Below are 27,715 nucleotides of genomic sequence, written 5' to 3'. Positions count from 1 at the left end.
CCTCCTCTTGCCCCTGGAGGTAGAGTGGGAGGTCGTGGCGGAGGCCATGGAGGTCGCCGCTCGAGGTCCACAAACATTGGAGCTGGATCCAGCGGAGGCAGAGTGGGAGGCCGTGGCGAAGCCATGTCTACTCGCGGAGGAAAGGAGGAAGCTGTGGGGGATCGATGGTACACCGTGGAGGCGATGGATCCTCTGTTGTCGGCCACACCTTCGTTCCTCCAAAGTAACTTGGCGGCTTCGAGGACGAAGAAGAAGATGGCTCTGAAGCTCGTTCCCAGTCGGTAAGATCCAAGCTCCTTTGCCTGTGATGTCAATTTGTGCCTCTGAATGCATTTGAATGCCTCTGAATGCCTGAGATGTCCTGGTAGTTAATGACTGTGAATTTGTGAAATCAATTTGCAGTAGCTTAAGCCTTGGTAGCTGAATGCAGCTTTTTTTAGCTCATGTGAATATCAATTTCCAGTAACTTTTTTTTAGCTTATTTTCCTATGATGCCCTTATTTGTAGCTGATAATATTTTCTGTAATAGAATCAATATGACAAGGCCAATTGATCCGAGGAAAACACACATATTTTTTGTGATCTAGCGGTTAAACAAATAAGGGCAGGGAATTGCTTGAATGGTATAATGTTAGGTAGAGGTTATAATGCTATGAGATAAGGGTTTTTCCTAAAGACTGACCTGAAGCATTCTACCAAACAAATGAGGAATAGATGGACATAATGCAAGACTCTATACACATTCTGGGTTATGTTTAATAAAAGTATTGCTTGAGGCCGAAGAGCTGATGGCTCAATCATAGCATTAGCAATATGGTGGAAAAGAGAGACAGAGGTACATTGTCTTTCAACCTTTTTACTCACATATTTTCTATGTCTTCCAGTTAAAAGAGAGATAGAGGTACATTGTCTTTCAACCTTTTTACTCACATATTTTCTATGTCTTCCAGTTTCTTATGTAACTCAGTATTGTTTTTTTCTATTTGTGGTATTTCAGAAAAAACCTGAATGCAAGAAGTTTCAGGTTGGAGTACCTACATATGTTGAGCAACTAGCTGAGATGTTTCATGGGGTTACAGTAGATGGATCAACCTCTTGCATCCTTGGTCAAGCAGCTCATGACTTTGAAGGAGTATATGATGATGAGGAAGGTGAAGATGCAGATGGAGAAGGCTTTCTAAGCAGCCCAATGAGTAGTAATAGCCGCAAGAGGGCAAGCAGCACTACTGATACAGCCACAAGTCCACCCAAGAAAAGCAAAAGTTCAATGTTGAAGATGTTTCAGGGGCTCATTACAGAGTTACAAATTGCCAGAAATAAGGAAGAAGAAACACTAACTGAAATGGCAAAGCAGAGGGAGGAGGAGCTGAAACAGAAGAAGAAATAGAGGGAGGAGGAGATGAAACAGAGGGAGGAGGAGAAGCAGAGGGAGGAGGAGGAGATGAAACAGAGGAAGAAGGATGAGACCCTACAAGATATACATAGATGTCTGGATTTGGGTTACCTAAACTGACCGGGTTATCTTGCACCGTACAAGGGTACAAAGTATTATCTCTCAGAGTATCGACAAGACCCAATGCCAAGAGGCGAAAAAGAGCTATTTAATTATGCAGATTCTTCACTTCGTAATATCATCGAGCGGTCTTTTGGAATCTTGAAGATGAAGTGGAGGATTTTGCTAGATCTACCAAGTTATACGATGCCAAGCAAAGTCAAATAATTATTGCATGCATGGAACTACATAATTTCATTCGAAAGAGTTTTTTGGGGACGCGGACTTTGATTTGGATGATCATGATAAGAACTATGTTCCATTCTCCGAAGCATCATCTTCTCAAGGAAATATATCAAATACATGTCATGGGGATGAAGATCAAACCATGAATCAATTCCGTGATTGGATAGCCAATGGTTTGTTTAGTAGGTCATAGCTATGATGGTTACTTGTTGTATGGACGATTTTTCGAATGTATAAACAGTTTTTTGAATGTATCACAAATTTTGATTATATGCCATGCGCACAAAGCAAGCCAGCAACGCGGCACAATGGCAGGTACTAGGCGCACAGAACATGGGGGGGAGAAGAACTTGGCGCCAGAAACAGAAGTTGGCGCCACAGCTGGGGTACCAGGCGGGTAGGAAAGCAAGGGTAAAATGATCTTTGTTCAACAGCATTACTGGACTTTAGTCCATGGAACCAAATAAGGTAGGGACTAAAATTTAGTTCATGGACTAAAGGAACCAAACACCCACTAAGCTTCTTTCAAACCAGGTAGACCCTCCAACAAAGCAGATTTATAATATGGGTACACAAAGAACTTTGAGCTCAATAGAGCATTTGGTCAAGCAAGAGGCTCAATTCTTGATTTGCCTGTGAAGTAAGATCTGAGATTCAACAAACAAAACAAATTATCTATAATGCAGCTAATACATTTCCAAAGATGCTGAACGCTTGTTAACTATTCTGTCACCCACTGACTTGATCGACTAGTTTCAACTAATGCTTATGTACATCCAATATGTTATCTGTCACTGAAATGTGTCAATTGAAGGCGATGCATAAACCTAGAAAAGCATGTACAAAAGGACAGAATGCATAATATATGAGTCAAGAAAAAGGACAGTACAGTACCCTATCAGGAAGGGCAACTATTCTCCACAGGAATAAATTGCCAGTGAGAAATTAGTGGAGCAATCTGAATAGCCTTTTAACTTCTACTTCCATTTGTCAACTGAATAGCATGATGTGTGTCAGCAATAACCCTCTGTCTGAATGGATAGTCAAGCAGAGTAGAGAATTAGCAAAAAGGAAAAGAACAATGAAGCCACAAAGCAGAGTAATTTGTCTGGGAGAAAAAAAATCGCGGAAAAAGCATTACATTTTAGAAGATCTACTGGATCTATATCCATACAGTATCTTGCAATTGGTCCAATCAATTGGCCATACCCTTGTTTGGACTTTCTCCTGCAAAGAATTGGCATATTCACTATTCAGATTCACCTATTGTTTGGAGTAGAGTCCTGCATGTATAGTTGTATACATTAGTAGAGTCCTTTTCTGTGCGGACTCCTGTACTCCCATATATTGCTATTAATCAATACATTGGTACAAAAGAGATAAAAAACACATGAAAGAGACAAAAAGATGAACTGCCTATGACAAAAAGTCCATGCAAAGTACGAGTTTTTCTTCACAACCTTCATTAGCTCCACTTCTCCACAGAATGAAAATACAAATAAATATAATGAAGTGTGTAGCCATATACAGAGTAACAGCTCTTAAAATACTGAGCATTGGCCCCTAAAAAATGTAAACAAAGCACCTCCAATCTACAAGGGAACCTAAAAACAGTGTGCTGTAACTTTTTGTACCTTTTCATCATTACAGCATTTTGATGCCTATGAGTTGAAATGGTTACAACTTTGAGCACAGAGGGAGACTATCTCCTCCTAGACATGGGAGAAAAGGGATTAACAAAACATCATTTAATCTTGAGAAAACAGCCAACAGAGTTTACAGGAGGTGGCAAATTCCACATCACACCACAGGCACTAAATCATCAGGCCTGTTCGCTTCAGCTTATAAGCTGACTGAAAAGCTAAAACGGTTGATTTGTTATGAGAGGAGAACATTGTTTGGTGGCTGATAAGCCGGCTGAATAAGCTGAAGCGAACGGGTCGATCTTTACTAAAACTTGAACATATGTGGCAGTCAATTCGAACCTGCGCACTCCTACTCAACCTTCCACGCATGTATTATCAAGGAGAAACCATGTCCTTGAACCTGAGGCTCCCTAAAAATCTGCAGATACGCCCATGGCACCGACTTCTCAGGTGCCTGGCACGTCTGGAACATGAACACCGCACTGCTCGCCGCAGAGCCAAAGAGCCAGCCATGGACATCCCAGAACACCTCCACAGGCAGCCCGTCCACCAGGACCGTCTGGTTCCCTCTGAACTTCCACGCCAACCGCCGCACCCGCATGACCGGCCGCCTGTCGATGTGGATCACGAGACAAGGGTCGTCGTTCGCCCCGGCGGTGTCGCACTCTATCACAATGTCATGGCACCGGCCATGGTGAGAGAACTGGGCCTTGGCGGAGAACACCTTCTTGCTGACGACGTGCTCCTTCCTGGCCACGAGAAGCGCGTCGACGGCGGGCCGGTCGGCGGCCGTCTTACGGTAGGCCTCCTTCCTCATGTCGCCGAGCAGGAGCACCGTCTCGCCGTCGCACACCACGGCGACGTAGAAGCCTTCCACCGGCTCGGGCGCCGCGCCGAACCTGGCGCCGGACAGGTCCCAGAACACGTCGACCTTTGCGGCGGCGCCGGCGACGTCGAGGGTCTTGGACCCCTTGCGCTTGGAGAAGAGCCACGGCTTGACGTCGGCCCGGCAGAGGCGGTCCCCGGACGCGGCATCGACCGCGACGACGCTGACGGCGGCGGCCTGCCCGGCCAGGCCGCCGCCCCTGGTCCACGTGACCGAGAGCGCGCACGGCCGCCCCGCGAGCCGCGCGTGGTAGAGGCACGTCACCCGGCTCCTCGCCGCAGCGGTGCCGTGGCCCTTGCCGCGGCCGCGCCCGCCGCTGCCGGCGGTGCCCGAGGAGGAGGAGGAGGACGCCGCGTCGGCGATCTGGACGCTGGTGTCCCCGAAGCAGGTCAGGTCCCGCATCATCGTCCCTCCCACCCGGGCCTTTCCTCGAACACCTTGCGCGCAATGCGGAGCAGCTACGCAGTGGAACGCGTTAGGGAGGCCGGCGTAGCCTCCCGTCACACAGGGTCGTCGGGCAACGCCGACGCGCGCACGGCAGCTCGTCAGGGGAGGTGGAACACGGAGCGCTGCGGGGGCAGGGGCAGTGGCAGTGGAGAGTGAAGACAACAAAGCAGAGCGTGAAGGAGCGAGCCAGAATGAGGAATGCCAGCTTAGCTAGAGAGTGAGCCAAAGGCGGGCAGCAAAGCGACGCCACGGCCGCAGGCGGCGCGTGGGAGGGTGGCGTGAGGGGAGAGAAAGGAATTGGGTGCTGTACGTTACTGCTGTCCCCTTGTCCCCGCGCTCGCTCCTGCTCATCGCCATTTTTGGCAGCTTGCCGCCGGGGAGAGAAGAGATGGAACATTGCCGCGGCGCAGGGGATACCGGAATTCAGAGTGAAAAAAAAACCCGCGTATACTATCCGGCTATCCGTAGGCTGTGGTGCTATTTTTTTTCTACTACTACCCTAAGTTTTAAATATAAATCGTTCGGCACACGAGTCGGTGCGATAATTTGACTAGCAATTTCTATAAAAATAGCATCCATCTTGAACAGAAAGAATTCGAAATGTTGAATTGAATCTATGAGCATGAATTTACATCGCCACGATATATGATTTGACTAGCAATTTCTATTGCTTTAAACAAAATGAGTCTATATGCATTGCAAAATCATGTTAAAAATATAATGACTAATCTTACTTTGCCAACATATCACTGAGGTCGATTGATTTTTACATTACGCGTGAGGCGTGAGCGTGACGATGAGAATAGATCCGTGGGCGATACATGTGCGTTATGGTAGGACAGATGGACCAATTGTGCGGTTGGGACTTGGTTTTCAGTTTCGCTGGCAGGCTTTGGATCTCCTGGCATATGCAGCAATTCTGCCACGGCCAGCCAGCCCGTCGGCTTGTAGTGAACAGCCCAGCCGGGATTGGGTTACAGCTTACCGGGCTCTCTCTTCAGTACTGAAGTGTATGGGCCATCGCCCACTCTAGAAATGAACCTGATAAAATAATTGTACAATTATATGGTTCACAAGAAAGCATTTTGGCATGGGCTTTGTTCTCCTCTCCTGTGATGTCTATCATCTCCCCATCTGAGGGGTAAATTAGCCAAAAGAGTCATTGCAGGTCAAGCTAAAATATTCTGACCGCATGTGTTCACAGTTCACTCCCTTGTAAAATGGTTGAAACCTTGTAAAAGGGTCGCCCCTCCCCCCCCCCCAAGCGACATGGGCGGCGCCCTCACCGCCTCTCGTCCTCACCTCGCCGCCACCAGAGGGGGCCGTCGGAAGCCCATCCGACTCCCGAGGACAACGGCGGCGGGGTAGACCGGCCAGACTCGTGCGCCAAGGCGGGACGACGCAAAAGACATTGGCCGCCGGTGGCCCGGATCCGACCCTACCATGAGCGGATCCGGCCTTCCCGCCCCTGGCCCATCCCGACGCGGCAAGAGCAGGCGACGTCGGCGATTGCAGCCATGGAAACCTTCCTGGCGCCGGCGAGGATGAGGCCACGGCCGGTGGAGGAGCCGACGAACCAGAGGCCAAGGCAGAGAGGATGAAGATGCGGGTGCGGGAGAAGACGGTGAGCAAACTAGCGTCGGCGGAGGTGGTCGGCGCGGGCCACGAAGGCGCGTGTGCGGCGGCCGGGAGGAAGTGCAGCGACAGGCCACCTGGGAGCGGTGCGGAGGTGTGCGGCGGGGGTGTCGACGACGGCACGTCGAGGACGCGGCTTGGAGGCATTGTAGTAGCGCAGCCAAGGGTGGTTCACACGAGTCTCGCTAGCGACACCATGGTGGTATGGCTGGCGTCGGCCTGCGCAGTGGCGTGCCAATGACGCCATGGAGCTGTGGTTGGTAGCGCGGGGCCATCTTTGCGACGCAGGCGTGGCGGAGACGGTGGCAGAGTGCGCTGGAGTGGCCGCACGCATGGTGGTGGTGATCGAGGCGTCGTGGCTGCGAGTGAGGAGGTGCGGGAAGGGACCGTGTCAGCGAGGAGGAGCGGAGGGCCCATGCTCACTGGATTCGGGTCCACATGTGTGGTGAAGCTGTGATCCCGGTGATGGTAAGGCGAAGATGAAGTTTCTGGAGTGGCTGGGTGGTACCAAGTCACCCCTGACGATGAAGCAAACCCGGATCCTCGGAGAGTCCAGCAGCGGGAGAGGCGAGGCCCCCATGCGCTTTAAGGTGGTGTGTCCAAGAAGTGGTGTGTCCGAGGGGAGCCCGAGGAGTGGTGTGCGGCGGTGGATGTGGCGAGGCCCCCATGCGTTATGAGTTGCCTTGGAGGTTCATGATCCAATGTAGTGTTTCGGTCGTTTTGGCGTGTAAGGTGCAACAACAGTACTTCAACGAGGGATCCTACATGGCGGTGGCTTGTTCGGTGAGGTGTAGTGGGCTCCTCTTCTGACTTTTGCCAACGCAAGACCATGGTTGGGAGATCAACAATCATGTGTGTGGCCTGAAGATGACGGTGGCATGGTGGAACAGTCATGGTAGCTACATGGCTTGCTGTGGACTGCGACGGCTAGTTCTGCATGGCAACAGCTGGTTAGCGTGGGACATCGTCAGGAATGACGGCGCTTGCGATGAGTGTCACTTGTCGACTATTCTCCCAGGTTGTGGTGGTGCGGTGTGGTGAGTCGGGTGGAGTTGAGTTGAGTTGTGCAGCCGTGTTGATGTCTCAATCCAACTAGTTGTTGTTTTGAGTTAGTGTTTCGAGTGGAGTTGTGTGGCTGTGTTGATGTCCCAATCCAACTGGCCTGTGTTGTTGTTCTACTGTTTGTTGTTTTACCTAGTCTGGGTGTATTCTTCTTTTTTAATACAATCGTAGCTCTCCTACCTGATTCGTTTCATAAATATGGTTCACAAGAAAGTATTTTGGCATGGGCTTGTTTTCCTGTGATGTCTATCATCTCTCCATCTGAGGGGTAAATTAGCCAAAAAGAGTTGTTGCAGGTCAAGCCAAAATATTCTGACCGCATGTGTTCACTGTTCGCTCCCTTGTAAAATGGTTATTAGCATGGCCGAAACCTGACAGAAATGTTTTCACCCTTTTTTGATTACTAGTGGTGGTACGGTACCTAATGATGACAATGCGGAAGCACACTGATGTGTGTTCTCATCAGAAGGAAAATAGAGCACGAGAAGGATTAGATGGAAACAAACTCACATGCACGCAAAGCCACGGTGATTCCTGACCGGTATAGATGGCCAGATGGGCTAGCCCCTTGGGCGGCACGAGGCCTGGCCCTAAAAAGTCCAACCCTAACACAGCCCGGTATGAGAGAAATAGTGCTCGGGCCAGTTCAGCCCTATGCGCCGGGCAGTGCTGGCCGCCATCCCGACACGTAGTGCCGACCTAGGCCCGGCACGATTTTTGGGGCAGCCCAATGTGGCCTAGCATACCTATTACCAATCCCTACTAGTCCATACACTACTAGAAATATGACCTCTCGTCCCTAACATTTGTACCAGTTACATTTGTACCAGTTCCAAAATTGGGAGTCCCGGGAGGCCCTCTAGTACCAGATGGTGGCTCCATCCGGTACTACCTCCATCCGACGCAATTATTTTTCTCCTTTTTCCCTCTGTCCCGCCTGCTGCCCGTGCCTTATCTGCTCACGCGCCCCGCCATCCATGCCTTATCTCTGCGTCAAGCGCCCAAGCTCCCATGCCTTATCTCTTCTCTCCTCTCTTCCTCTCCTTCTATCCTCTCTTTCTCTCCTCAGCAGATTGAGCACAACGGCGGTGGCGGGACGACGGCAGAGGGGGTAGTGCGGAGTTGGCGGGGGATGGTCCAAGTGCCAGGCGGAGGTGGTGAAAGGAGGTGGCGGAGGGGGTGGTGCGGGGCCGGCGGGGGACGGCCGGGCCAAGCGCTGGGAGGAGGTGGCGGACGGGGTGGTGCGGGGTCGGTGGGGGATAGCCGGGCCAAGCATCAGAAGGAGGTGGTAGGAGGAGGGACAGCGGGGGCCGCCACCGGGAGTGGGGGGCCTGCGGGGGTGGGGGGATTTTCATTTTCTATATTTTTTTACACCCTCTAGTACCGGTTATTTCAACCGGTATTAGAGCAACTCCAAGAGTTCCCCAAATTTTTTTTTCCCAAAACGATGTATTGGGGGCTATGCTAAAATTTTCTTTCCCCAAAAACATGTCACCCCACAGCAGAACGCCAATAACTACCCTCAATATTTGCCACATCATCGTAATTAGATCTACCTCCAGAACAAAAAGGCCCCTCTACCTCCAAAACAGAGCACCATCGCTCCTTCAAGCCGAGCTCACCGCCGGCCAAATCCACCGTATCCCGGCCGCCTCCGTTCGATCCCTCGCACCAGTAGCTTCCCCTCGCCGTCCCGCATCCATTTCACCCATCACCGGCTCTGCATCACAGCAGTTCCACTGCGCACACGAGTTTTGCATCACAGCCAGCGAAGCAGACGAGCCCTCCTGAGGATCCGACGAGCCAGAGGTCCCAAGGTGGGAGGAAGCTGAAGGGAAGCTTTGTAGCGGGCGTGCAGGGGGATGCTGAGCACGCTGCAGTGCGGCGGGGAGTGGGCGCCGCTGCCGCCGTCCCTGGAGAAGGTGAGGACACAAGGCCCGTGGGAGGGCACCGCGGCGTGCATGGCAAGGAAGGCTGGGTCGCGGAGGATGGCCTCCCAACGGCGGGAGACGGGGCGGAGGAGGAAGGACGGCACGCGGGCGAGCACCTCAAGGAGCAGGTCGTTGGGGAGCCCCGCCAAGACACTAGCGTCCATTGACACGTCCGCGTGGTTGTGGTGGAGGAGGAGCGCGGCCGCGGCCGCAGCGGAGGCGGAGGAGGCCTTGCCCTTGGGGAACGCCGGCAGCGCCACGGTATCCTCGTCGAACCCCCACGGCTTGGTGCGGGCCGAGCAGGCAGCGGCCGGCGCGCGCGCGGCAAAAAAAAATGAGCGCGGGCGCCCCTGTTTTTTCGGCGGATTGGGGAAGGAATGCGAATGCTAAAATATACGCGGTGGGTGGTTGTTTTTTTGGCGTCGTGAAAAGATTGGGGGAGGTTTGGGGGAATTGTTGGAGTTCTTTTTTTTCATTTTACCCCTAAAGAAGATATTAGCGGTAAGATTAGCAGTCTTTTAGAGTTGCTCTTAGAGGGGGGTTTGGGACCGCTACTAAAGGCTATTTTTCTAGTAACCCTTATCCCCTTATTTCTCCCATCCCTCACTACACACCAGCCGCCCCTTCCACCTCCCTCCCCTACTCACGGTGCTGCCCCTCCCTCCCCTGCGTGGAGCCCCGCCGCGGCCGGTCGCTGCCCCTCCCTCTCCTGCGTGGAGCCCCGCCGGCAGTCGGTCGCTGCCCCTCCTCCAGGGTGCCCTCCCCTGCTGTGTGCTGCGCCGGCAGCCGGTCACTGCCCCTCCTCCACCCTCCCCTACTGGGAGCTGCACTAGCGGCTGGTCGTCGTGCGCGCGGCGGGCCAGCTGGGAGGTGCGCCAGATGCCGCTCCCGTAGGGGCGCATCGGGAGCTGTGCCGGCCGTCGATGTCGTGGGGACGCGCCAGAAGCCGCGCCCGCCGCACCATCGATAAGACCACGCCTGCCTCCAGGAGCTGCACCGCTCGTCGCCGGCTAGAAGCTTGTAGTGTTGGGCCAGCACTAGAACGATAGTACCAGACATGCCGTCGTGTCGGCCTGACCCGATAAAAAGACCGTAGTGCCGAGCCTAGGTCGGCAATTCGGCGTGCCGGCTCAGCTCGGCACAAAAAAACCTTCGAGCCTAATAGTACCGGGTCTAGTTAGGTCAGACCAAATCAAGCTAGAACTGGGCTAGAGCTGGTCGGTCATCTGACCATCTATACTGGCCGGCGTGGATTCCCATGGCGGCGGCACGGTTGCGAGCGTGTCACAGGCAAAATGCCTTTACAACGCAAAATGCCTTTACAACGGACAGGAAAAAGAACAGCCGGCAGGCCAGCACGCTAGACAGAGACAAAACAGCTTTTGGAATCTTACACTCATGACGCAGGTGATCTATATATAACAACGATCGTGTACGTATGGTATGTGGCCTCGGTACGAGTGACGACAAGATCTTGGGACTAAAATGTAATACAGGGCATATGTGACGACACGATCTTGGGACGGCTGAAATTTACGTGTAGTATAAATACAGTATATAGCTACTGCATTTGTACTGTGTTTCGTAAACGTAGAACAAGCTAATAAGATTGACAACTGGAGCTTACACTGTCATATCCGAGATTTTCTTTCTAAACTTACAGAAAAGCTACGCATCTTTTGCATTAAAAATGTAAAAAAAAGAGATAAAAATATATCAATCTTTTGCATTAAAAATGTAAAAAAAAAGAGATAAAAATATATCAATCTTTTGCATCAACCTTTGTGCTGCATCGTAAGCGCGTGACGGTTGCACCATAGCAGGCAAGGCATCATGCATTCATGGAAAGAGTAGTAAGCGTGGAAGCATGCGTGCGTGCAGAAGCTTGCAAAGTTGCAAGGACACGATGCTGCCACATCGTTATCGCCGACCTGAGGTGCTGAGTAGCTGATTCACGCATGCATTGACACGAGCTAGCAAAGAGGAAAAGATGTGCAGCAGCTTCGTTGTTGCTTTCCAAGCCTCTTTTGCATTGGGTACACGTTATTGTCTCCCCTCCTCACCCCGTGGTGAAGATGTGCAGCAGCATGCATTTCCTTCTTTCTAGATGAAACCTGACCTCCTCTCGTGAGGCAGAGGATGAATCTCTTTTTTTTTTAAAAAAAAAGAGAGGGCAAAAAATGTACAGGGTGACCGGAAACAACAACCAAATTACTACATTATTACAGTAAGTGGAAAAGGCCATATCATCTCGATAACGACGACCAGCTAGTCTTTCCAAATGCACCGTGCACGCAACGTACTATTTGCATGGTGCACAAGAGAACAAATTTTTTAGATGTGCACGTAAACATACGCGACCGTTGAACGATCTTTTTTTTCTCTCTTTTCACTTCACCTACTCCCTCACTTGTGCTGGCATCACCGGAGCAGCGTTTGCCACTTGCCACAATCTCGTCTCCCTGGCTCGCTCCAGCCCGTTCACAGAGACGCCTTGCTGGAGTTGGCTTCTTTTGGCCACCTGATAGGGACGGAAGATTTTTACCCCGTGCAGTGATGTACATAGCATTGCAAGTGAGATATCTGTTCTTCTTTTTTCCTTGAAATATTTTCCATAAATTGGGTTTTGTGCAGTGGCAAGAAACCACTGTACCTTTTTTTTTTTCAAATCACACAGTATAGACGGAGACGCTCACGTTCACGCGCACACACTCTGCCTTTGTTTGACAACAACAATGATCCGAAAAACGGATAGCTAGTTTACTTTATTATCAGACATATGCCAGTAGCCAAATTAGATGCTACTTGCATATATTGAGCAATTTTTATTTAGATCTTTAATTTATACATATTTTTTTCTCAGATATTATGTTTATTCCTTCGTAATCATTATACTTAGCTTCTAAATTTTGTCTTACCGCTCAGTAAGGTATTTTGTTCCCTGCAGGTCCTTGATGGTGAAACGGCAGGGTGACAAACAAGTGTCCATGACCTGTACTGGGCTGCTCGATAAGGAAACGTGTCTCCTCGCTGATTCAGTGAACCGTTTCACAAACACTAGAAAAAGTTTGTGATGTTCAGAGCGGGAACGTTCCACAGTTAGGTTGCCCGGGCGGCGAGCGGACGGACACTTGTTCGGTCGCATAACCGTGCAAAATGGCCAGATTGGTGGCATGTCACTGTGTACACCACGGCACAGTTGAGGGACTTTTTGGTGGATGTTGACCTTTGAGAAGAAGATGGCCAGGGCACTCCACGTTGCTGGCCAAGGCCGAACTGATTAGAATGGTGCTACGGTGCTCTTTCATCAAAACTACCCCCTACTAATTTAATAATCCCTTTTCAAACACATAGCATTGAATTAATTAGGTCTTCCTAAAGTCATATAGTTAAAAATGGTGGGGGTACCTGAAAACAAGTTCACTAAATTAGGGTGGTAGAAAACTAGTTCTATCCTGTTCACAAATCATGTGTGTTAAATAAAATAAAGGTGCATGTAATAAACCAAGGTCTGTCTCTTAGTTACCATCAGCCTGAACAAACCTAGCTATAACCCATCCTTATCTGCATGTAATGAAAGGTCTAAGAACCCAATTATTTACATCCACTACACACTAGCTATGTGCAGGTGCGTGGTAGTATACATTCAGAGTTTCAGACCACCTGGCCGAAGAATATCTAATAAGTTTCTACCTGCTACCATGGCAACTTGTGCTTGATCACACACCCGTTCTCATCCACCAGAATTCAGAACCCATCGTAGAAGCCACCGAATGAAATGTTGGCCCTTGTTGATGCTCCCCCTGCCCCCATCACAGATGACATGGCCTGGTTCAGCCTAGATGTCTGCTGCACAACCTGCTGGATCCTCTGCATGTCAAAGCATCTTCATCAGACAAACTTGTCATGGATAAGACGATTCAGCTAAAGCTGCAAGTTTCTGAATTTATAAAGAACAAATAACCTAAACTGGTCCAAGAATCTCCTAGTTTTGTTTTGTTTTGTTTTTCGTTTCGTTTAGGTTTTTTTGTTTGTTTATTTTTGGCATACGGCCGAGATTGGCTGACCGGCGAATCTATTAAAGATAGGAAGGCCCAAGGTGGACCATAATTAATGGAAGCACAGAGAACCCCAAGTGAGCTAGTCTGGTTGTCTGTCAAGCTCAAACCTTGAATATTTTGCATTAATTAGGTCAAAAGACTCCTTCCAGAAGAAATAAAACAGATTATGGATTAGGTAAAAAGTCAACACTGAATGACTCATCGAACCTTATCATCGCCATAGAACTGCAGCTGGATCTTCTGCTGTTGTTGCTGCCTGTGGTGGTGCTGCACCCTGCCGCCGATCAGGAAGATGCAGACAGTGGCAGCCGCGACACCGAACGAGCACAGCGCGCCGATCCCATTCACCTTCAGCTTTCCCACGCTGAACACCACACACTCCGGCCGAGCCTTGTTGTTGTCCTTCTTGACATCTTCTTCCTCTTCAGAGAATTTGTCATCGTCGGCCTCCTTAGCATCAGGGCTCTGGAACACCTTCTCTTCCTCGTTTTTGTCAGAGGCCATCAGATCATCAGGGCTCTGGAACACCTTCTCTTCCTCGTTTTTGTCAGAGGCCATCAGATCGGCAACACTAAGCACTGGTTTGCTCTCATCCGGCACGACGCCGATGTCCTTGCACTGGACGTCAGGCTCGGCCTCAGCAGCATCTCCTGACGGAGGAGGCAGAATATGTTCCTCTGTTTCTTGATCTGGCATGTAACCGATCACCAGAATAAGAGCTACTGCTGATCATGAACAGGATTAAGTAGATCAGGATCTGATGATTCTTACCATTGAGATGCACGCTGCCATGGCCCATGGAGAAGGTCCTTTCGTCAGGCAGGACCTCCCAGTCCCACAAATCCTGGCCTGCATCCATGGGAATACCTGCTCCTCTGTCCATGACAAGCTGATGCAACAACAAAAGCTGCAGGATTTTTCAGTTACACAATAGCTAGCTCGAGCTTAGGCAGCAAAGAGTAGAAGTATCAAAGGCCTATAAATAACAGTTGCTTTCCAAGCATCGACTTGACTGTATTGCTGTCTTTCCCCTTTCTCTTCCTTCACTGCAAGGAAACAAGGTGCCAGTGGGAAGAAAGCTATATACGAGTGCAGGCACACGCCAGCATCACACTCACACGGCTTGGAGCTCCTTGCAGCAAGGGAGACGGCAGAGAGAGGAGCTTGTGTGTGGGCTTGTCCTTCCTGCTAGGTGACAAGCAGGGTGAAAATAATGGCCTCTGGGGCCTACCACTCCGGACTTCTTCATCCTGGTAGACCGTTCTAGCAGTAGCAGAGCTGTTTTGTGCATTATTCAGAGCAATCCGTAACAGGAAAAGTAAATCTTGCAAAGGATGAAAACAATGGGCGAATATCTAAGGCTTGCTACTCACTCAAGCTGCTAAATTAGCTGAAAGGGAAAAGAAGAAAGATATGAAGCAAGTTGGGTTTGCGAGCCGATAATAATTGATCACTGATTCTTAGTAGGAATGATTTTGATCCTATCTTAGCATCTATGGTGACATCAGAATTAGTATGTTCAAATCATCTGGTCAGTAGCTCAAAAGACTTAAGAAGCCTTTTCGGTTGTTTCCTGACTCATAAAGCTCCCATGTCTATCCTTTTTTAAGGGGACATGCCTAACCTTAACACAAAATTCATGAACATTCCCTGAAAGTTAACCGCAATTAGATGCTGACTTTAAACAATATAAACTGAATACATGCCAATTTGATATGAAACAAAGTATGGTTTACAGGTTAAACAATATGCAGATCTGACGTTACGACACAACACTTTTTTTGTATGTAATTGAACAACACATCATCACCAAGGTGCCGTCGAAAGGAAATAAAGCCTAAAGAAAACAAGGACAGACAAGAGTATAAACCAGGGCAAAGGCTATGACAATGAGAGGCACGATCGAAGCTACTGTTGAAAACCACCTCAAAAAGTTGAGATGCAACCCCCGATAGAGATGGGCAATCATGCTGGAGTCGAAATCACGAACTGAACAATTTGAAACCAGAGAGCGATTTCATGCCTATCATGAGAGTTAGAGATGCAATTCATTCCCATCCAAATAATTCTTCATTTTCTACAGTACTTGCATTTTACAAGCATGGAAAACCTAAGACAATATTGTGATAACAGGCTGGGAAGAAAACCAATCAATTTGAAACTAAGATAGCTTGTAATCGGTGGGGATTATTAGTCCTAGTTACATCAATCTGTATTTAGATTATGGTTACTGATTACATACAAACATAAAAAGAATATATGTATCTGAAGAAATCGAGGTATATATACAATGACAACGGATGAGACCCCGGGAACGACGTGTTGGACGGGATGGAGGGACACAACCTGGATGTTGGAATCACGGCGACAGTTGCTTCCGGGGAGGGACATCGGGCGCGCCGTGGCAGGCCAGCCGCCAATTGCTGAGGCGCCAGCGGCTAGAAGGCGACGGCGAGCAGGGGCGCGCCGCCGTGGCGTGTGCGCGCCTGCTGTGGCGCAGGCGCAGCGGGCCAACCTGGGCCACGGAAGTTAGGTCAGATGCGGCCCACCAGCGTTCAATTCTCCGGCCCAGCCCACCAGCCCTGGAGTCGAAATCACAAACTGAACAATTTGAAACCAGAGACTATCATCACTCCAAGGAATTCTCCATTTCCAACGGCGCTTGCATTTTACAGGCTGGGAAACCTACGGCAACATCGTGAGAACAGGCCTGTAGAAGGCAACGGCGAGCCTGGCCCGTGATCAGCAAGGAGGAAGGAAGGCGGGCGGGCGGGCGGCCCATCAGCAGGCCCAAACATCATGATGAACCAAGCAAGCAATGACGGAGGGCAGCCGCGGCCCACCGGGTGCTGCATTCTCCGACCCAGCAGCCCACCAACGGAGGATTTCCAGGCGAAATTCAACCGGTCGTCCTGCCCGTCTGCGGCTGCCGCCGGCAGCTCCAAGCGGCACTGAATCCGCGACGAGGTCGTGGCCTCGTGGAGGCTCTCGGCTCGCACGCTGCACACCTCGGCTCCAACGCAGCCATGAAGGCCTCATCTCGTCACGCTGGCAGAAGGTCCGATTGTTTTTCCTCCCTTGCAGGTGCAGAAGAGATTGAGATTCTCCTCTTGATGACGAGATACGTGCCAAGGCATGTTCGAGGGAGCAAAAAAAATTCGAGATTTGGGAAAACCTCTAAACGTAGTTGTCAAATGTCATCATCGCCGACAATAAGCTGTTTATCCACACATACTGTTCAAGTTCAACAAAGATAATCATTTCTGATCATAAGCTGTTTCATACACATTGTGCTCCTACACCTGAACATCGTCAACCTGTTTATCCACACATACTGTTCAGAAACCATATAGTTTGTGGGAGAGAGAGGAAAGGGTGGCAAGGCGATGGAACCGACGGGGCTGAGTTTGGGCAAGTCTGTGCTACGCCAAGTCCGCCGTCGCGGAGGAGGTAGCTCTGCATCTAGGCGTCCAGCAGGATCAAGCTTTCATCAGGGATGAGCTCGAGATGATGCTCGCTTTCCTGATGGCTGCACATGAGGAGAAGGACGATCAAGACCTGGGTGAAACAGGTCCGCGACGTAGCCTACATTGTTGAAGACTGCCTCCAAGATCTTGCTGTTCGACTTGGGAAGCCATCTTGGTGGTGGACGCTGGTTGATCGGCACCGTGTAGCCACACGGATGAAGGAACTCAGAGCAAAAGTTGAGGATGTCAGCCAAAGGAATGTGAGATATCGCCTCATCAAGGGCTCTGGCCCCAAGCCTGCGACTGGCATTTTTGGTGCAACGATGTTTGGCATTGAGGAAGCAAGGAGGCAGAAGGACAAATCCAAAGTGGATCTTTCCCAACTCATCGTTGAGGGGAATGAGGATCTTAGAGTGATTGCTGTGTGGGGGAACAAGTGGTCTTCTTGGTCAGACCATCGTCATCAAAGGAGCGTATGATAATCTAAAGAGAAGCAAGAAGTTCAAGCTCTATGCTTGGATCAGGATTGTGCGTCCTTTCAATCCACTTGAGTTCTTAAAGTGCATTATGAGGCAATTCTATCAAAAAAAAAATTCAAGAAGCGGGGAAGACCCAAGAAAGAAACAAACATTGGGGCTCAAGTTCTTAAGAAGATGGGAGTGATGAAGCAAGATGATTTGGTTGATGCATTCAGTGAGCATGTGAATGAGAAAAGCTACCTTATTGTGCTTAATGACTTGTCCACCATTGAAGAGTAGGATGCGATCAAGGAATATTTTCCGGACAACAAGGAAGCCGAATCATTATTTCCACAGAGCACGGTGAAGTTGCAAGCTTATGTACTGGGCAAGAAAGTGTAGTCTCAGAGCTCAAACAATCATCTGCTGATCAGAGTACTTTTGCTTCCTACCACAGGGTAATATCTATTTGAGGATGTAATCATCTAATTAATTTAGCTCTTCTTTTCCTTGTTCTTTTGGACCATTATCTCCTCTATAAAAAATCATTTTGCCTATCGTAGCTAGTATCGTTTAAGTCATGTTATCACAGTCACGTCAAAACAAATGTATTAATCGTTTAATCAACAGTTGGAAGAAGAATTATGAAGACGAGTTAGATTTTTCCGTAAGAATCTTTGCACACATGTGTATGATAGTGCTCAATGCTGGTTATGATTCTTGTCTAGTTTCTCATTCATAATTCAACATACATAATCAAATATAAACCATAAACTGGCTATGCTTGAAACAAATTGAAATGCTGAAGAATTTGGAAAAGAAATGAACATATGATTACTTTAAGCATCAACATTACCATGATAAGGTGCCACAAGTAGCTTGCCTAACCTTACATCCAAAATTCATATTCGAGTACTGATCTAGTTCATGATGAGTCCCTCTAAGCTCCGTCATGTCAATAGGCTAAAGTTTTGGTGGCTATGTGGCCAGTACATCCCCATTGATCAGTTTGGATCCAGCCGGGGTCAACATAGCTATTTGTTAAAAACATATACTTTTAAAATAGATAGTTGTCTTTTAGCATGTGCTAGCAATGTAGTTAAATCATAAGTTTTTTACTTTACAGATAACATATTAATTTATCTAAGAAGTTGGGGGTTATCTCTTAATTCCTTTGAAAAATATTCACATATTAATCAAAAGAAATAAAATATAAACTTTTTGTGTTGCGAAACCAAGTTATATGGGCTATGACTGAAAAGAAGATTTCATGTCCAATATATTTCTAGAAAATTGACTGAATATAATTGCGTATATACTATGTACAGTTATACTTCAGTAATATTCTAGCAAGTTGGTTTTCACACGAATTCAAATATAAGATTTCCACACAATGTTTGCATGTACACAATTTTAACAATTAAATTGCATGTTCTTTTCTTTTACATTTTTATTTAAAATTTCAAGGAAACCACTCATGTTGAATAGAAAATCCATGTCAATCCTTAAATTTTAGATATGAAATATTTTACAAAAAATATTATACAAAAAATGGCTATATATTTAATTCCTATAACATGTGATAGGAAAATCTAAGACCATCCAAGGTTAATAAAAGAATGATAAATATTGATTTGCACATAAATTCTTCCGGGGATTAAACAAAGTACTTGAGATTTTAGATAGTGCATGGTTCCCAATGTGTATCTTGATCACTGTTTATAATATAAATATAATATATATATAAAGTACAATGTAGATATTGAAATTATAAAAAATATGACAAAACTATCCATATAAATGTCATGTTTCCAAACCAAATATTTTAGTTTTTGTCAGTCAACTTGTCAAAAGTTTGGCCGAGCCCTATTGAGAACCTTAAGTATTTGTGATATGATTTAGTATTTATGTGTATTTAAATTCATATTTTAGAATCCCTCAAAGGACTCCATGATGTCTAAGACTTCTTACTATAAAATCGATTAGCTATCAGTGTCTATTTTGATATTTATTAGGATTTAACTTTGCAAAAAAACTCAGATGCAAATAGAATTCTAAAAACTTTCAATATGTAAATAACTAAATCAACTTATGAAAATGTGGAGATAAAGGAAATGGCATGTAAAAACACGGTCTACAGTGCAACTGCTTGGCTACTTATATTTACAAATATCTATATTCAAAAACTTATAAAAAGATTTCGTGTGAAAAAGTTCCTTGCATATTTGATTAGTACATGGATAACTAAATTAGATATTTAAATTACATTTATATGCACCAAGTAAAACCTCATATTACGTGGAACAAAAGTTTTCAATTAATGGAACGCTTGTAGATATCACGTGGAACAAAACTTATATATTGCAGTGCAAAACGTTTTTGATTCTTGGAACAATTAGCGGTACCATAGGGAAAAATGTATATGAAGCAGGACAAAAGCTTTCTATTATTTGAACAATTCTAAAGATCATGCAGAGCAAAAGGATTTGGCATGCAGAACAAAGGAATTCCAAGAACTTACTGAACCATGTACTTTGACAGCTTATTTAGAGGCACATGAATTTTAAAACAAAACGAGAATAAGTAAAATGAAATTAAATTTGAAAATAGTAAAAAAGAAGTAAGAAAATAAAACAAAGAAAGTAAAGAAGAAGAAAGAAAACAAAGAATAAAAGATACTATGAAGACAAGGAAGAGAAAGGAATAGAAAGAAAAGTCATGGAAGAAAAAGAAGAAACGGAAGAAACGGAAAAAAAAACAAGCGTCGACCAAAAGAAAAAAGAATCAAAAACAAAAGAACTCAAGGTGGGAAGCGAAGCGCATCAAAGTGTGCTCTGGATAGTGACATGACGTGTGCAGGCAAACACAGGATATAATAAGCAAAACAGAATACTGCTTACCTCACCGCGATAAATTGCATCTTATTAATAGCCGCTCTCCTTTCCCCGTGTGACGGTCATGGCCGGCCGCCATGGCTGCATGAGCATAAAGTGGGAGGTGGTGCTTTGGGTGCGTGAAGAGGGGCGCTTGGCTGTGCGATGCAATTCACGTGTTGCACATCATGGCGGCTAGGTGGTGGATATGGCACAATGTGCCGGTGTGTGAACCGCAAATGCATGTGGCTGCGGACGGTGACCCTGATGCAGAACGTGTGGTTGGGTAGGAAAAAGAATCGTATAGCATGCACTCGAATTAAAGACTCATACATTATTTCTTGAATTAAAATATAAATATCAAAATGTTAATACATTGTATTATACCAAATTGTGTCTATAAGCAAAAGCATTCTAGAGATTAACTAATTAGGGTTATTCTCTTGGTTACTTTTATAGAATTAAACCCAGTTAGAGAAACTCCAGCAATAGCCTCAAAAGCAAAATAGGAGTTCTCCTTATTTTTTAGAAAAACAAAAATACTTCCAGCTCCAGCAATTGCCCCATCGATAGAGGGCTCCCTAGAGAACCCCCGCTCCCCCCGGAATGGAGTGTGGAGCGGAAATGAGCCTAATAGAGGTCTGCTAGAGTGTGTTTTTTTAATTGGCCCTCTAAACTTGGTGGTAGGGGCCTATTTAAAGGGTCTTCTGGAGTTGCTCTTCGGTATGGAATGTTTATTTCTACTATTGTAAAAATGAATACTTCATTGTTCAATTTTTCATGATTTATTTGAGTTATTGAATCACTAGTATACTTGTTGCAAATTATATGTTGATCCTATAGTTGATGGATATTCTCATATTTATTAAGAGTTAGAAATATCACCTAAACATTTACAAGACTGAAAATGTGAAAACATATTTTTGTTTGTGTCAGGTTTCTCAAAATCGAACCACATTAGTGAAGCTTGGGTCAAGCTCAAGTAAAGCCACACTCAGTACGGGGAACTCTGCAATGCTGTTGACATATGACATTCTTGAGAATTAATTTGTGGGCAACCATGACAAGATCGTTAGAAAGGGCCTTACTCGCATTGGGACGATCGTAGGTGCTTTGGAAGAATCTCAGCTCGTGGGTCGAGAAAAAGAGAAGTCATCAACCTAATTTTAAAGCAAGATGACCAGCAACCTATGGTGATCTCCGTGTGGGGAATGGGAGATCTTGGAAAAACCACTCTAATCAAAGAGGTCTACCAAAGCCAAGAGCTAAGTGGCTTATTTGAGATGCGTGCTTGTGTCACAATCATGCATCCTTTTGTTTTCGAGGAGGTCCTCAAGAGCTTAACTATGCAACTAGATGCAAAATCTCCTAACAGGAAGGACAATATTAATTTTGGGGCTGGCACAAGAAAAATAACAGGAATTAAAGCTTGACGATTTGCATAAGCTTTTGGAAAGAAAGAGGTCCTTAATTATTCTCGATGACTTGTCCTCAATTGCGGAATGGGACATGATAATACAAAGTCTCCCCAAAATGGAGAATGCAAGCCGGATTGTAATCACTACAAGGGAAGAAAATATTGCAAAGCATTGCTCAACAAAACAAGGAAGCATATACAAGCTTGAGGTTCTCGAAAATAAGGACGCTCTTGATCTTTTCACCAAAAAGGTACCGATACAGTATAATCTCGTTCCATGTGTTTGATTATCTTTAACTTATGGGGACAATATTCTTTTGAAAATGATTTTGGAATAGGGTGTGACCAAAGCCCCAGCAACAAAGTACAATAGGTTGTGACTACTAACTAGCATCGCTCCCCAGTTGCCTATAGCCTTTTGTGCATAAGAAACACACATGTGCACAGTAAATTTTCTAGTGGCACCATGATAATCAACTCCCTTCAAAGAGCATGGCCTCACTAAAGGGGTTAATTCTTATAAACTCAACCTTGCACATGATTTATTAAAATTTTAGATTAAAGGGAGCTAAAATAATTTGTTTACTGCAATAAGAGGCAGAGCAGACTAGGTGACCAGTTGCGAGCACTGCACATCCATCTAATCCATGGTAGAGTGGCAATGGCTTAATTTATATGTGTGCCATAGTCCCAATACATACTGTGAAATTTATTGTACATAACTGAAAACTATAATACTTAAGAAACTTAATTCCATTAATTGCAGATATTTAAGGAGGCTGTCAATTTGGATAAACAACCGGCACTGATTGAGGAGGCCAAAACGATCTTGAAGAAGTGCCCTTGCAATAGTCACCATAGGTGGCTTTTTGGCGAAGCAACCAAAGACTCCCATGGAGTGGAGGAAATTGAACGAATACATTAGTGCTGAGTTAGAGATGAATCTAGAGCTCGGGACAATAAGAACTATCCTTATGAAAAGTTATCATGGTTTACCATATCATCTCAAGTTATCCTTCCAGAAGATTATAATATTAGCCGAAGACGCTTGGTGCACCGATGGAATGCAGAGGGTTACTCAAGCGATGTGCGTGGCAAGTCTAAGGGGGAAGTAGCTGATAACTACTTCATGGAACTCATCCACCGAAGCATGATCCTACCAGTCAAAGAATCAGTTGGCAGCAGAAAAGTTATATCCTCTTGCAAACTCCACGATCTCATGCGTGAAATCAGCATCTCCAAGGCAATGGAGGAAAATCTTGTTTCTAGAATGGAAGAAGGGTGCACCTCAAACACCCAGGGAACTATACGCCACCTTGCTATAAGTAGCAACTGGGAGGGTGACCAAAGCGAGTTTGAGAGCACAGTGGACTTGTCCCGTATAAGGTCATTAACAGTGTTTGGGGAGTGGAAGCCATTTTATATTTCTGGCAAGATGAGGTTGCTGCGTGTGCTAGACTTGGAAAGCACCACTGGTCGCACCACTGGTCTTGTGGACCACCACCTTGAGCCAACTGGGAAGCTTCTCCACCTGAAATACCTTTCCTTAAGAGGATGTGATGGTATCTTTCACCTTCCAGGCCTTGTTTAGTTCCCAATTTGGAAGTGGCAAAATTGGCATTTTGCCATAAATACGACACTGTAGCGTTTTGTTTGTATTTGTGAATTATTGTCCAAACATTGACTAATTAGGCTCAAAAGATTCGTCTCTCAAAGTACAACAAAACTGTGCAATTAGTTTTTGATTTCGTCTACATTTAGTACTCCATGTGTGTACCGCAAGTTTGATGTGATGGAGAATCTTCTTTTTGCATAGTGTCAAAGTTGGGAATTTGAGAGTAACTAAACATGCTCCCAGATTCAGTGGGTAACCTGAAGCAACTCGAGGCAGTAGATATTACTGACACAAGAATAACCAAGCTGCCGCAGGCCATCACCAAGCTTAGGAAGCTACAATAACTTCGTGCCGGGGGATATCAGAGCGTTCTTCTTGCTCGCTTATGTGACGAAGTTCTGGAAGAGTTACCAAAGCAAATGCGGAACAAGCTATGCGTGTGGAGTCTCGTTCTGATGGCATTTTGTTTTTCAAGTTGCAGCCTTAAGTTTGGTAAGTCCATGATGGACGTGGAGGATGATGATAACTTTATTAAAATAGGCGCGATGGGTGCACCTTCTGGTGCAGCGCCGTGTTCCCTTTTTTAGCAAGTCTTGCTGATCCACGTCGTGGCGTTGTAGTGCCAAGAGGTCTCGGAAAGTTGAAAGCCCTGCACACACTTGGTGTTGTGAACGTCGGACGAGGGAAGGCCATCAAAAGGCTCACCCGGTTGCGCAACTTAGCAGTGTCAGGCATCAACAAGAAGAACTGCCAAGAGTTTTGTTCCACCCTTGAGCACCTGATCAGACACCTGGAATCACTTCAGTGCACTCACGAAAGGAGGCAGGTCTATGTGGATGATCTGCGCCCGCCTCCGAAAAACCTCCAGAGCCTCAAACTGTGGGGCACTCTGGGCAAATTGCCAGAGTGGGTCGCGGGCCTCCAGAACCTTGTGAGGTTGAAGCTAGAATGCACACGCACCAATCTAACGGAGGCGGATGGCACCGTACAAGTCCTTTGGCAAGCTACCAAAGCGCACTGGAGGTCCGTCGCAGGTCGACTTCGCTTTGTTGTTCAACCCGCGCACAAAACATCCGCCGTTGTGCCAACAAGCTAGAGAAGTCGCTTGCGCCATCTTCCAACGATGTACCACACCGGAGCGGCCCAACAAAGCGGAGCAACCCGTCGCAGTCCGCTGCAAGTCTAGTCGTCCCACGATGTCATTGCTACAAGCACCATCCACCGACGCAGTCCCACGCCGCACTAACAGCTACCAAGCAATGCTAGCCACCGCGATCCGCTGCAAGCAGCCAACCCGACAAGCATGTGGCAACTCCTGGCCATCACCACAACAACGATCGTCTCCACATGAGCTCAGCAACACCTGTCAAGCTTGCCATCCCGCGTCATGCTGGCTTGCCATACTGCAAGCCCGACGCAGCGGGACCGCCGCCACCAGCCGCAGTCTCCCATGACCATCGGCATTACCAGTATTGCCAGAAGTTGAGTTGGGTCCCTAGAAACGACGCCTCCAAGAAGGGCACGACGCCAATGACGCCGTCGTCGCCCGTCCAGAATCTGAACAGGGTTTTCACCTAGAAAACCCCATGCAGCATGAATAAAGCTCCAACATGACGGCCCCAACGGGGAGAACAACGCCCAAGGGCGTCACCGCCATCGCCACTAGCAAGATTGCCGGTAAGGGCTTTCGCCCATAGCATAACATCCCTAATCGCTGCACACCCTCAGCCCGGCAGTACCAAGACCACGGCCATGGAAAACCGACCTGGGGCGGCGTCACCGCCGTGCCTCCTCGCGCCGCGCTGCTGCGCCTCCTTGCTTTGCGTTGCCTCCGTGCACCTCGCCAAGCCGCCGCAGCGTGGCCACCTCACGTGTGCAGCCGGGTCGCCTCCGCCTCGCCCGCTCGTTGCCGTGGCCACGCCACGCGTGTTCCACGACCACCGCGCCGCCCAGATTGGCTGCCGCTCACCCTCTGCTGGACCATCACCACGCTGCCACCTAGTAGCCGCATGTCCCTCCCTCTCGCGCAGCGCCGGCTGCTGACGCTCTAGCCGCTGCCGCCGCAACAGAGGTGAGCCGCGCCGCTCACGGCCCAAACTTCCCCCGGCCACATCGCTCGCCCCAGCGCGGCCTAGCCGCTGGGCATGGCTCCCGGTCTCCACACGCCCGCCGGCGGTGCTCACGCAGGTATGGCCCCAGGAGCTAGCGCCGGACCTAGCCTCCAGGGGACCGGATCTACCGCCCCGAGCCGTCGCTGCCGCTGCCGTGTCAAGCCCGGCGACGTCGCCGAGCTGTGGCAGCGGACCACAGCCTCGCCGCCACCTTCCTGCACTCCTCCGCGCGCAACCCCCTGGGCATCTTCTCGTCACGCCCAGCCGCAGCGCAGCCCTGACCGCCGAGCGCTGCCACCCGCGCATCCGTGCCCGACACTGCAGAAGCTAGCAGATCCACCCCCGAGGGCGACTGATCCAACCAAGGGGCCTACGAATCCGGCCGCAGAGCGCCAGAGTAGAGCCACCGCAGCTGGGGAAGAAACTCGCGCCGCCCGCACAGCGCACACGTCTTCCTGCTGAGAAATGCCCCGCCGCCGCCCTCCTTGTGGGGGCCAGGCTTCCGCCGTCCCTGCTCAAGCGACGGCGAGGAGGAGAAAGGGGAGGAAGGCGGAGCCCTGGCGGCGAAAGTCCGCCCATGCCGCTTGCGGGCTCTGCTCCGCTGTAGTATGACCCTCTGCATAGTATGTTGTTCTTGTGTGTATGTCTTGCTTCATTTCCATGGCTCCCACAAACAACTGCAGCTAGATGGGTAGCGTATTGGCCAACTTCACTTCTACGGGGAGTATTTGTGAAAATGGTGGCTTAGAAATGCATTATGCCATGCACTATATAATGTCTAATAAATAATATCCAATAAAAATGCTTGAATTTTTTTCATTATCGGAGAACAAGATATATAAAATCATGAGCTTTCAGCATTTCCGTAACCATTTCTACTAAACTTGTCATCAAATGAACCTCCGTTTGCTTGTTTGGTAAATACTTGCCTATATCATTCAATATAAATATTGCCTTTCAAATCGTAATTGCTCCATGTATATACTTCCTCAGGATCGGTACAATTTTGCAAACAGACTACTTTAGAGTCTACAGTTGTACCATTGAAGTTTCCCATGCCTAGTTTCTGCAAAATCCACCATGAAAATTTACATAATTGTTGTAGGAACTATGAAACCCTCTGGTAGCTTGATGTCGTCCGGATGTGACTTTAATTCGCTTCAGCTTATTCAGCCGGCTTATCAGCCACCAAACAGTGTTTTCCTCTCACAACAAATCAGCCGTTTCAGCTTTACAGCCTGCTTATAAGCTGAAGCGAACAGGACGCCTCTGTAAAAGCCAGTTATCTAGACGAAAAATGTATCCGTCACATTACTCTGCTTGCTGGCCATCATTCCTCATACACTCTTTTTTTGTACGGAATTGGCTTCTAGGAGCAGAAAATGGACCCAAAACAAGGACGCAGATGGGAGGTCTAAAATCTTTATCTAGTCTAATACATCAAAGACCTGCAAGACAGAGGGCAAATAGGTGGCAGATCCCACAAGGAGTCAGATGGATCATTTCCCGTGTCGAATAAATCCTTGTCCTGAACTTTGTCCATGCCATGGGGTGACACAGAGCAATGCTTCTCCGGCTTAATCTTTAGCTCTGCGTCTGCGACCGCCGTGCAAGCATTGTTGTTAGCCATGTCGCATCCAATCGTCGATGGTGAACTGGTGTTGAGTGCCCATGATTGCTCGTACTGCTGCGAGGCCATCTGGAGCTCTTCGCTTCCGCTGATCAAGTATGGCCTGTAGACTTCTTCGGCGATGCTTCGAGCAGGGAGGATGGGAGCGCGAATGCCATTGCTGCTCATGGAGAAGTTGATGCTGGAGCTAGGACTGCTACTGGGACTGACACCACTGGTGGTCGTGGTGATGGTGCTGGTGCTAGTGCTGCTAGTTGCAGCGGCTGTGGCGATTGCGTCATGGCCAGCACGGTGGTAAGCTGCGGGGAAGAAGGTGACGGTAGGCAAGGCTGTGTTCTTCTTCAGCTTCTTGTGGTTGAGGATGCCGCGGATCCTCGCCGCAAGCAGCGAGTCCGGCGGCGAGGCGTGTGCGCCGGCGGCGAAGTTGGTGCGCGTGTTCGCGCCCCTGAGGAGGCAGGCAGCCTCGTCGTAGGCCCGCGCCGCCTCCTCGGCGGTCTCGAACGTGCCCAGCCACATCCGGATCTTCTGGGTGGTGTCCTTGATCTCAGCCACCCACCTCCCGGAGGGCCTCTGCCTGACGCCCACGAACTTGCTGCCGCCGCCACCGCATTTGGTTCTCACTTTGGGCTTGGTTTCCTTTGTGACTGGCAGCTGGTAGCTGCATTGCTGCTGGGGATGGCTTTGTGGCTGCTGCTGGAACTGGAGCTCCATTGGGAAGAAGAGATCGAGGGCAACGTA

The 27,715-nt window shown here is 48.0% G+C and overlaps 3 protein-coding genes and 1 pseudogene across 3 annotated transcripts; 1 reads left to right on the top strand and 3 right to left on the bottom strand.

Annotated features, from left to right (window-relative positions):
- Positions 1-3,471: 3,471 nt before the first annotated feature.
- LOC101785301 lies at positions 3,472-5,919 on the bottom strand. Its single transcript, XM_004955722.3, has one exon. It carries the CDS (start codon positions 4,673-4,675, stop codon positions 3,734-3,736), a length of 942 nt encoding a protein of 313 aa, XP_004955779.1. The 5' UTR covers positions 4,676-5,919; the 3' UTR covers positions 3,472-3,733.
- A 6,882-nt stretch (positions 5,920-12,801) lies between these two features.
- LOC101784913 lies at positions 12,802-14,552 on the bottom strand. The gene is made up of 3 exons (XM_004955721.3): positions 14,178-14,552; positions 13,614-14,095; positions 12,802-13,215 (listed from the first exon to the last, which is right to left on the bottom strand). The coding sequence occupies exons 1-3, from the start codon at positions 14,287-14,289 to the stop codon at positions 13,093-13,095; spliced, it is 717 nt and encodes a 238-aa protein (XP_004955778.1). The 5' UTR covers positions 14,290-14,552; the 3' UTR covers positions 12,802-13,092.
- A 2,240-nt stretch (positions 14,553-16,792) lies between these two features.
- LOC101785052 lies at positions 16,793-25,287 on the top strand (annotated as a pseudogene).
- A 1,492-nt stretch (positions 25,288-26,779) lies between these two features.
- On the bottom strand, positions 26,780-27,688 carry LOC101784658 (ethylene-responsive transcription factor RAP2-11). Its single transcript, XM_012843567.1, has one exon. The coding sequence runs from the start codon at positions 27,686-27,688 to the stop codon at positions 26,780-26,782; it is 909 nt and encodes a 302-aa protein (XP_012699021.1).
- Between the last annotated feature and the right edge of the window lie 27 nt (positions 27,689-27,715).

This window comes from Setaria italica, chromosome II, assembly GCF_000263155.2.
Source record: "Setaria italica strain Yugu1 chromosome II, Setaria_italica_v2.0, whole genome shotgun sequence".
In the NCBI taxonomy this organism is placed as follows: Eukaryota; Viridiplantae; Streptophyta; class Magnoliopsida; order Poales; family Poaceae; genus Setaria; species Setaria italica.
Note: the sequence above shows the minus strand (reverse complement) of the source record. Positions and strands in the feature narration are given on the sequence as shown.

Coding starts and splice junctions, on each gene's coding strand:
- LOC101784658 (XM_012843567.1), bottom strand. CDS start 27,688: ATGGAGCTCCAGTTCCAGCAGCAGCCACAAAGCCATCCCCAGCAGCAA.
- LOC101784913 (XM_004955721.3), bottom strand. CDS start 14,289: ATGGACAGAGGAGCAGGTATTCCCATGGATGCAGGCCAGGATTTGTGG. Junction 14,096..14,177: donor TGGCAGCGTGCATCTCAATG/GTAAGAATCATC, acceptor GTTACATGCCAG/ATCAAGAAACAGAGGAACAT. Junction 13,216..13,613: donor AGTTCTATGGCGATGATAAG/GTTCGATGAGTC, acceptor TTTGACATGCAG/AGGATCCAGCAGGTTGTGCA.
- LOC101785301 (XM_004955722.3), bottom strand. CDS start 4,675: ATGATGCGGGACCTGACCTGCTTCGGGGACACCAGCGTCCAGATCGCC.